General features: G+C 42.6%; 1 protein-coding gene across 1 annotated transcript in view; it reads right to left on the bottom strand.

Moving 5' to 3' along the window:
* Positions 1-363: 363 nt before the first annotated feature.
* Depdc1b (DEP domain containing 1B) overlaps positions 364-11,232 on the bottom strand; it is an 84,208-nt gene continuing 73,339 nt past the window's right edge. The window contains exons 8-11 of the mRNA XM_004623066.2: positions 8,955-9,121; positions 4,951-5,127; positions 2,286-2,471; positions 364-739 (exon numbers count right to left, since the gene is read on the bottom strand). Coding sequence (XP_004623123.1) covers positions 578-739; positions 2,286-2,471; positions 4,951-5,127; positions 8,955-9,121 — 692 coding nt within the window. The 3' untranslated portion in view covers positions 364-577. The remainder of the gene's footprint in view (positions 740-2,285; positions 2,472-4,950; positions 5,128-8,954; positions 9,122-11,232) is intronic.

The following is an 11,232-nucleotide window of genomic DNA, read 5'->3' as shown; positions in this document are numbered from 1 at the left end:
TCACAAATAAATGTCACCTATAAGAGTCAACTTCAGTAGAATCTGTCACAGCATCCAACACATCTGCAATGAAAGGCACAGCCAGCACAATACAGGACATTCGGAATTCTCTCATGCAACACTGAAAAGTGGGATTCACGCAGGAGAAGTCACAGCTGGGCATGAGGTTGCCAGCCTCACAGTTACAGGAGCCCAGTGTCTTTCTCATTTAAGTACTTACACTATGCTAAGAAGACTTGGATATAACAAAACATCAATAACTAGCATAGACACAGAATTATTTTACAAACATCATAAAAACAAGTAAAAGCATTTTTTAAAAATATTTTACAACTTTAGGTTTTTTCACAATTCAAACCTGTTAACATTACCACAGTGTATTTGACTCAATGTATTACTGATCTGTGTAATTTTAAAAATCAGTCTTACAAAAATACTGACAGTGGCTCAATATTTTAAAAAGTCAGATCATCAGCGTCTGCATTCCAGTGGTCTGCATTGTATGCTTTTCTTCTACCACTCTTCACTCACAACAACATCACCACGGAGGTCTCTAAGCTCTGCCGCAGTAGAGGTCTCACATGCGAAAACTTCGAGTTCTTTGAAATGGCTGGAAAGGGTTTCTCAGTACCCACGTGAACAGCTGTGGTTTGGGTTTGGGTTTTTCAGAAAACAGAAGTGCTTCACTTTCTGGTGTAGGGAATCGCTCTTGGTAGACTTCGGGATACGATTTCTGAAACTAAGCAAGAAATCCAGTAAGAGACAAAAGACCTCTGAGAGCCAACAAAATGGGGTGGGTGGGCGTCAGATGTCGTGTGTTTACGGAACTAGGGATTAAAGCACGGCCTTTTCCTTTGCACTGAGCTACATTCCCAGCTAAGTCTTGTTTTGTTTTGTTTTTTATTTTAAGACAGGATTTTGCTAAGTTACTAAATTATCCACACTGGGCTTGAACTTGCATCTTCCTGCCTCAAAGTGCAAGGTGCAGAGAATATAGGCATGCATGCACCACCCCACCCGGGCAAGCCAGTCAGAGTTAATGTACGAGCTGGTGATCTTCATGAGCTCACACTTCCCTATCTGTCACTATTCTTGCAGAAACATTTGATTCTAATGTCTATAGATCTAATTTATCTTCCTTTTAATCTAATCTTCAAATAAGTTCTTTTTAAAAGCGTATTTCTTAAAATTATCCCCACTGCCAAGTATAAACAGATCACACTTTAAAAATATTCACAAGTAACTCCAATGTAAAAATAACTATGTTCTATACAATTAGAGCAAACTCTGGCCAGCTAAGCTTTCCCATCTCCCTGATTGTCCAACTCAGCCTTGCTAACTTCTGCCCAAATGGAAGCGAGAATGGTCCGAGGTATTTACTTTATGGAAAGCTTCAAGGGAGGCTAGATATTCTTTCTTTGAACTTTACCAATGAACTCTTCTCCAAAATTACTGGAAGGAAGTTAGGAACAGCAGTCTAGAAACTCGGCGCTGTGTGTGTCACCCTGTACAAGCTATGTGACAGGGCTCAAGCTACGCAGGAGGGGCCAGTCTTCAGGAACACACCTCACTCACCTGATCAGGTAACAAACCTTAAAAATGGTCAAAGTACCCGGCTGTGAGTTTAAACTAGTCTCTAAAACAAGCTGCAGTATTACTGACATCATAGGACAAAAAGCTCGTAACGCCTGAGGGAAGAGGCCAGTTTGACACTGGCACCTACCACCAATGTCTTTAGTTTTTAAACTCTAGACATTCCACATTCTATGAAATTTAACTTTTCTAAAAATCAAAAGAAATCTGCCCTGTTTGCTTCTTTTAAGTATTTGCCCTGTTGATCACTTCATGCTGCACATTAAAACAAAGGACAAATAAATGTAAGAGAAGGCTCTGTATCGAGGGTTCAATAATGAAAACAGAACTACACTGGAAGGGCTGGCGAGGTAGCTCAGCAGACTAAGCAGCTCTTAGGCAAGCGCAGCGACCAGGGTTTGATACCCAGCACCACATGCTGCAATGGCTGCCTGAAGACAGGAGATCACTATGAGTCTGAGCAGACCCCATGCCAAATACATAAAAAATAATAATAATAATAAATAAAACTATGCTGGAGACTAGAGACCCTGGAAACTGACTGGAATTATGTAAATCTAAACTTGTGGAATATATGATCTTTTTAAACTTCTTTATCTCAGGAAATGTATTAAAATAGAAAACAAAAAGAAGAAACAACATAAGAACAATAGGGAGGAGGATAAATGATCGGTAAAGAATCTTCTTATTACCTGCTTCAGTTTTTTCTTCTTCTCTTTACTGGAGAGCTTGGTGTCTGCTATAACTTCCTCCAGCAAGGCCGCCAGAGGCTCCTGCGAGCCGTGTGTTCTCTGGTATTCAAACTCCTCAGGACTAATCTGACGGCAAAATGAAGGAGCAGACAAAGTGATGTCCATATCAGCTCCCGGGTATTTTATCTGAAGATAAAGGACAAAGACTGGTTTAGATCAATTGTGGTGTGTCTCCCAGTCACACGTTATTCTTCAATTTGATTTGTGAAAAATTCTATATTGAAAAGTAAAACTTTCCATAATTTCTAAGGCAAATCATGCAAACTACTTTTAAATATGAAATATTTTACCTTTTTAACCCAACACATTTTAACAAAAAAAACTTGTGCCCTTTTAAAGATCTGAAACATAAACATAAATGTATTTTATAGTAAAATAAAATTCAAAAACAGGTACAATGTTGAATCATACTGTGAGTCACGAGGCTCCTCCCATGTCTGGAGACTCTGACCCCGACCCCCCCCCCCCCCCCCACCATGCAGGCTCAGGTCTCTGTGCACAGTGACACGGCAGTGAGGCACCATGAGCATCCCCATGTCACACGCACCTAGCAGACTCGGGGACGAGAAAGAACAAGGGTGTAGAAGTGCCTGGGCAAAAGCAACAGGGAGAAATACGAGGAGAAAGAAAACCAAGAGCTGGGCATAAACTAACAGTCCTTAAAAATACTTCGTGTCAAGCTGGGAATGACAGCCCATGCCTGCAACCTTAGTACTAGGAGGCTGAGGCAGGAGGACTGAGAATTTGAGGCCAGCCTAGACTTCATCTGAGAGCTGGTGTCAAATAAATCAACATATGACTTAATTTCTGAGTCTAGCATTTTTCTTAAAAACACAGCACCCTGCTGTTCTGCAGTGGGTTTCCACTATGCACTTACCACTTTGGCTTAAGATCTCCCACTCCAGGGGCCATAGCTAAAAAAGAATTTTGTTGTCTAGAGGGGTGATTACATGAAGCACATTCCACGCCTCAATGGCATTTTCAGCAGATCAATTAGAGACAACTTCAAGAGGGATGGCTGGAATCATGGGGAAGGAGCTAACTCGCTCATTTTGTTATTTTAAAATAAGGCAGGAAAACTGAAAAGGACCAGGCTAAAGAGTGAGCTCTGGGCCAGGCACCACAGCCAGAGCCTAGGGCATGAGAAAAGCACCAGACACACAGGCTGAGTACCTAAAAAGGGGGTTGTAGACAAGACTATTAGAAGGTTAGGCTAAAAAAACATTGCCTACTTCACTAGTTATCCCAGGGTCAGCTTTCAAGTGTCCCCAAACAATGTGCAGGAATAACCCAGGCCACAGGACATTGCCAGAGAAGCCCTACGCAGCTGTAATACTGTGCGGGGCTCAGGGGCCTCACGAGAAGAACAGCGATCTTTAGGCTCTGGGAGCCCAAGCCAACAATTGGGTGGCTCTTCTTCTGGATACTTCCAAGAGAAAAAGGGATGGGACAGTTGAGTAGTCACACTGCAGTACCTCTGCATGAGATCATGTCCATCTGCAGTTCAGTCATTCGGGCTCAGCCTCTACTTGTGACAGCAGAGGACCCATAGGGCTCTACCACAGCTTTCCACACCCGAGCTACGCATGTGAATGCACACCCGAGCTATGCAGTGGACAGCAGCGCTGCCAAACGGCTCCTTGTGGACATTCGAACATTTCAGTTTTGCTTTTTAAAAGTTTGGCTCAAAAAACTATTGGGGGAAAGAGATTAAGCTAAAGCATCAGTAAGACTGAGGTGTGTATGTATTCTGGTAATTTTTAAAGCAGACAAAAGGTTTAAGGAAATGAACACTCCTTTTCTTATAACACTGACCTAAATGTTAATTGAAACAATCCAATTAAAAGAATTGGTGACATACTACCAATTGTCACCAGAGGCTATCCACCTAGGTAGGTTGTGATATGCCCCTATTATAGAATACTCTTGTCAGTAATGACATAACAATACCAGTAGTAGCAGCAGCTACTTTACATGTATTAAACAATCTGATCTTCACAACAATGCTACTGGCTGTCTTTGCTACTCCCGTTTTATACGGAAGGAAAGAGTTTGAGGCAGAGGCTGAAGCCAAGTAACATTAGATAACATGTCTATGGTCAAACAGCTAATAAAGGGCCCATCACGAATCCAATCTGCTCTTGCCCAACCTAGTGTCAACCAGGAATATTTAAAGATGTGGGAAATTTTTTCATGCATGGTTATTTGAGAGAAACTACAAGAAAGAAAGAGAAAGAGAAAACGAAGAGGAGGAGGAAGGAAAGAAAAAACAAAAAAATCGTAATGGACTATAATTCTGTGAACATTTTAGTGTAACTCGGAGATATTCCAGCATGTATGAACATGCTATACTTTATGGATTCCATCAGTTTATTAGACTAGTATTCACATAGCATTGATCAGCATAACAAAACCAAGTACACATTCTGTAAGATTTTCTATGATAACGGCAAACATCTGTAGCTCTTACTGCATGCCAACAACTGTGACATGCACTTTGTACATAATGAACTTGATCCTCATAACAAAAAGCCCCCCGAAGCTGAGCAAGCTTACATGACTGTCCATGGCCAATTCATAGGCCCAATAACATCCCCTGCATTACCTGGACTCTTCGTAGATGAGCCACACGCTCTTCTATAGATGTCTGCAAGGCCACAGGGACGTTCAGAATCTCCTGGTAATTGTCCATCAAAAACGTCACCAAGCGAGCAGCTAATAACTCATCCAAGTCTACCTCGTCCTTGGAGCACAAGATGCAGTGGGAAAAGGTCTGGACCATCTGCATGGGGGCAGCGGGGTAAGTACAGATAAACTGCTGGGCAAGGAGAGTAAGCTGCTGGGTTTGGGCTGCTTTGCTTTTTCCTCCTTCTCTGAACTGAATACAATCTAGTTTGCAAGGGAAAGCTGACATCAGCAATGTCCTAAGTCACAGGGGGCAGATCCTCCCAGGTACCTGGCCGGCTGATGGGCTGATGGTTTCCAAACCAGTAGGAACAACCTATGTGCCTCTTGTTAGAACACTTCATAGAAAGAAGTTTTCCTGAGGAATTTTTTTCACACTCCTATTTATGCTAGAGGGAATTTAAACACAGACATACAAATTCTGAAAATCACTATCACCATCACTTTGACAGCACTACACTCCCCAACTGCCTCCTGCAGAACTAGGGATGAACTCAAGGGCTCCACATTAATCTGTATCTCCAGCCCATATTTTTTTCTTTTTCTTTTTAATTTACAGGTAAGAACTCTTGTTGCATAGGTCTTGCTTTATCTTGGTCTTAACCATCCAGCAGAAAAGTATAAAAATGAAGTATAAAAAGTAAAGCCATGTTGTTATGTTGAGCTGTAGGGGACTCAGGTCAACAATTTCTGACATTGCCAGTCAAGCGGAAGACCCAATACTATTATGGACTACTGGACTCTTTTAGAATATTTTGCTGAGTTAACATACCTATAATATTCAAATAATGAAACTAAACAAAGAAAGGGTATGCAGAAGAATGTCCATTTTGTATCTGTGTATTCAAATTGGTTAGGATAGATATATAGTTACATTCTCTTAATGAATAGAGGGATTTGTTCTAATGGTGTTTGTAAATAGGATGTCATGTCCGTATCTTGTACAGCAATTAACCACTAGGAAGAATATATGCAATGTGTTAATTATTGAAACTGTCCTACCAATTTGGTTTGAAACTGTCTCACTGCTATTTGTTTCTCAATAAAATTATGGGGAAAAAAAAAGATTTGTACTAATAGTGTTTGGGGACAGGATATCATGTCTGCATCTTGTACTATGAATAACCACTAAGAAGACAATAATATGCAATGTATTAATTATTGAAACTGTCCTAATCGGTTTTGAAACTGTCTCATTGCTCTTTGTTTCTCAATAAAATTATTTTAAAAATAAAAATAAATAAATTTTAAAAATAAATAAATAAAAATTTAAAGGTAAGGTCATGCTAAGCTGCTTAGGCTAAGCTCAAAGAACTCATGATTCTCCTGCCTCAGCTTCCCACACTACTGTAGTTATAGGTCAGGAACACCACACCATCTTCACATAGCACTTTTAAATTTAATAAAGTAAATTAACTTTATACATTAAATATACATATTCGGTTTTATTATATCCTAATTTCATTTTTGACTTTTAAAAAAACCTGGTAATAGGCTACATGCCCCAATTATTACATCTTTTCCTAGTTACCCATTTCCTGCATGATTTGGGATATATATTTCACAAGCACCTTTAAACAAGGCACAGAGGCCAGCAGTGGTGCTGCTTGCCTATAATTCCAGCACTTAGAAGGCTGAGGCAGGAGGATCGTTGTGAGTTCCAGACCAGCCTGGGCTACAAAATGAACTCCAGACCAGCCCAAACAGCACAGAGACCGTGTCTCAAAAAAATAAACAAAAAAGGCACAGGACTTTACAAGAAGTACATCCAGTGACTGGACTCTTTACAGTAAACAAATACAAAGTGCATAATTAACATAATTTCCATAGAGTTCATATCAACCAATCCATTCTTTATATTATCCTCCAGACCTAGACCTCTCTTTTTCAAATTTTATTGCTGACAACCTCCCTTCAAAATCTGTAAGCATGAAATCATGTAATCCCACTTAATAAGACTGGTCCTATGACTTAGGTGTGAAACGTCTCCCACAGTCCCATGTGCTCAGAGGTGGGGTCTTGGGAAGGCGCTAGACTGCGGGGGCTGCACGCTCGTCAGGGGATGAGGTCGCCAGGAAATGGGCTGCAGAGGCAGGAGGCCGCTGGGGTGAGGCCCTGGAGGGCACATCCCTCGCTCGCACGGGCCCTCTCTCCAAGCCCAGTTGCCACGGTTGCCACACGACTCTCCCAGCCCAGCCCAGCTTTCGTCTGCCAGGTCCTGCTGCCACGCCAAGCCGCAGAGCAGAGGGCCACGGGCCGAGAGCTTGCAACCGTGCCAGGGATTCGCTCAGCACACTGCAAATACTTCATCCTCACTCACATTTACTCATACGAAGAGACGCAGGACAGAGATTCTTCTGCGTAGGAACCTTGAGGGCAAAGGGACGTGGGGGCGCCATGTGCTGGTGCTGGAGCGCCTGCACACGGATGCCCGCGGGACACCGGGCAACGGCGTCTCAGGCAGGCGGCCCGCGCACCCGAGAGGCGCCAGAACACTGCTCTGGGCACCGTCTGGGCACGGAGCGCTCCTCACTCCTCCCCAGGGGTCTCCACGGCGAGGTCAGGGGCTCTTCCCGTGTTACCGCACGGTTTACGGGGGTAGGGGAAAGACACAGACCACTGAAACACTCACTTTGCTCCAAGATCCTTTTGAGGAAAATGAAGAGATTTTGTGTGTAAATTCTCAATATAAAATATTTAAAAAACATTCAAGGGGGCCGAGGAGATGGCTCAGTAGAATAAGCGCTTGTCTGGCAAGCACAAGGGACTGAGTTCAATCCCTGATTCCACAAAAAAAAAAAAAAAAAAAAACACCACACATTCCAAGAGAAGTAGAATCTAACAGGTGCTTAGCACTGGCCAGAGGGAACAAATGGGGCACCGGGAGCTGCTGATCAAGGGATATGAAGTTCCAGTTAGACAAGAGGAATAAGATTTTGAGAGCTATTGTACAGCATGCTAAGCATACTTCATAATAATTTAAAGTATTTCTCAAATTTGCTAAAAGTAAACTTTTTAAGCAACTCACCACAAAAACAGGTACAGTGATGGATTAGCTTGATTAATCTTTAGACAATGTATACTAAAGTATTATACCCCCTAATACACACAACTGTCAATTAAAACAATAATAAAAAAGTATCAAAAAACCATAGGCTGACATTGCAAAGTACAAATCAAAAATTACCAGGTGTTTTTAAACAAAACTACAAAATCTTATCCTTCAGACCTTAGAGCATACCAAGGGATGTGTGCCCTCTGTCCTCCCTGGCTGTCTAGCTCAACTGTGTATTTTACCTCTTTCCTTTTTAACCTATTGTATATGCTGCATCTCTCTTGCTGGCTGTTAATAATAAATGCATAAACAAATAGCAATGAGACAGTTTCAAATCAAATCGCTAGGACAGTTTCAATAATTAACACACTGCATACATTCCTCCCAGTGGCTAATTGCTGTACAAGATGCGGACATGATATCCTATCTACAAACACCATTAGAACAAATCCTTCTATTCATTAAGAGAATGTAACTATATATCTATCCTAACCACTTTGAATACACAGATACAAAATGGACATTCATCTGTACACACTTTTGTTAAGTTCCGTTATTTGAATATTATAAGTTCCATTATATTCTTTATTTTTTCTTTTCTTTCTTTTATCTTGGTTACTGGGAATTGAACTCAGGACCTTGCGCTAGCTGGGCAGGCATTCATGCTGCTGAGCTACACTCTCAGTCTCTGTTATATTCTTTAAGACCCTGAGCCCGGACACGCATTGGCAGTCTGCGGGGAGAGCCGGACGACACTCCGCACACCAAGCCGCCTTGCTCCTCCTCTGACCACTGAAACCAGCACACCTGGTGTGGTGAGATTTCATTCCAAATATTCGGGTCGCAGTAGATGCTAACAATCAACCTACCAGCGTCCGAGTGCCAAAACCATCACAGAGCGGTGGCATTTCCTTGTTTAAGCAGATCCTTGCCATCATCCTCATTAGCAGCTGCAACTTTCTCCTATTCTCAGGAGGCAGGAGGAGACAACAAATCTGAAATGCTTCAACTGCCATTTTCTCTTTCTGTAACAAACCTGATTCAAAAAGAAATTTCATCTTTTAAAACCTATAATCTACTCTGTATGTGCACATTTTTACAAAATACGTTCCACTATATATCTTTCCACTGTATCTTGCTGATTGAGTACAGATCCGCTGCCACTGACAGATCAGCACAGAAAATGCAAATCCATAACCGAGACAATGCAGTAAGATACGCAACCATCTGTCCCACCCCCACACTCTACAAGGGACACCTTCCCACTCACCTCATCCTTGACACCCCCACTGTTAAGGTCCAAGGTAACACGCCCAAGTGCGAGACCCACATGGCTGCTGGACATGCCCTTGGTTACTCTTTCCCCATAACCAGCAGGCTCGCAACCACAAACAACTGTCACGGACTAAAATAATGGGGTGAATGCTCCCGAAGTCAGCGGGCCAGTAACAGCTCAGTCTTTTCTTAAGCACACCTGCCAAAAACGCTTGCTTCCACATTGTTATGGTTTGTGTCTAGGCGTCCCCCAAAAGCCTCATGCAGTCATGGGGCGGGCTTCGTGGTCCAATGCTGGGGTTATGGGAGGGCTACACCCCCCCCCCCCAGGGCAGGAGCCTGCATACAACATAAGGGAGGAAAAGAGACCAGCTCTCTGCTGCTCCTTCCTTTTTGCTCTCATTGTTTTGCTGTTTTCTGGCGCCATGAACTGCTGCCCTCTTCCATGTGCCACTCTGCCTTGGAGCCAGCTGAGTGTGGACTGAAACCTCTACAACTGAGAGCTAAATAAACCTTTCCTTCCTTCATTTTGGGTGTCAGGTATTTTGTCCCAGCAATGAGAGAAAGGCAACCATGACACATAGTCACTGTGACTTGGACTTAAATATAATAGTTTGATCATTCATTCTCTGTTCATATGCCAGTCATCGTCACCTTCGGTATGATTTTGTTTAAAACCTCAACATATTTAAAGCTAGGTGTGGTGGCACACACCCTGTAATCACTGAAGGAAACTGAAGCAGGAGGATCACAAGTATGAGCCCAGCCTGGGCAATTCAGTGAGACCCTGTCTCAAAGATAAGAAAGAACTTGGGTAGAGCCCAGTGGAAGGCCCTGGGTCAATCTCCAGTAAGTCAAAAAAAAAAAAAAAGAAGCCAAGAAAGATACTTTAATATTGTCTTCTTTTAAACACTACTTATCCCTGAATATTCACACCTAAGGCCTTTAATAAAATGCTATTTCTTCCATTCTTTCAAGTTCCATTCGTTTTTTTACCTAAAGTCAAAATCTATCTTACATTGAATAAATATATGCTGCTATCTGGGACATCAGCCCTGGAAACCGTGACAGGTCCTTGAAATGCAGAAATGTACTCTGTCCCTTCCTGTGAAGATTCACAGAAAGAGAAGTCCCTAAACCAGTAGATGATGAAATGCAAGAAGCCACCACAAGAGATGACTAGGGGCACATCTGGGAAGCCGTGAGTCATTCAGTATTTCTGCAGCACAGACTACAAGGGCAATGCCTTAGAAGTGAATTTAGAAAAGCCATTGGGATGCAGAGCCAGAAAACTTTTAAGTTCAAGCCCAGCCTGGGCAAATTGGTGACTTAGTGAGATCATCTTTTAAAAGGCAAGGAGGTTGGGAATACAGCTCAGTGTAAAGGTCCTGGGATCAGCCCCATATCCAAACACAAGAGGTCTTGGTGGATCTTGAATGCCAGACTAAACACACAGCTTAGGCTTAACCTCTAGAACAAGGGATGCAAACCGACCTATGTGGCAGGAAGAGGGGAGCAAGGAGAGTTCCTTTTGCTTTGTCTGTGATGCTAAGGATCAAACCCAGAGCTTCTAGAGCCTTGGGCAGGGAGCCACTCAGCAGCCATCGCCCATCCGCTGTCCCCAAGAGGCTCGGATCCCAGACACCCGAGCTGCTCCGGCCAACTAGCAGCAGCAGCTATGCTAACCTGTTCTCACTCCTATGGAATCAAATCCACAGGAAGAAAAAAGGCCTCTACGTTTTCATTCACCCCACAAACATTTATTAAACCCTGTCTATACTCCAGTGAATTTAGACAGAGAGGGTAAACCGAACTGCATATATTGCAGGTTAATAATTAGCTTCTCTTCTGGAGGGTTAATAACCTAAGTTA

The sequence above is a fragment of the Octodon degus genome, unplaced genomic scaffold, assembly GCF_000260255.1.
Source record: "Octodon degus isolate 3935 unplaced genomic scaffold, OctDeg1.0 scaffold00001, whole genome shotgun sequence".
NCBI lineage: Eukaryota > Metazoa > Chordata > Mammalia > Rodentia > Octodontidae > Octodon > Octodon degus.
Note: the sequence above shows the minus strand (reverse complement) of the source record. Positions and strands in the feature narration are given on the sequence as shown.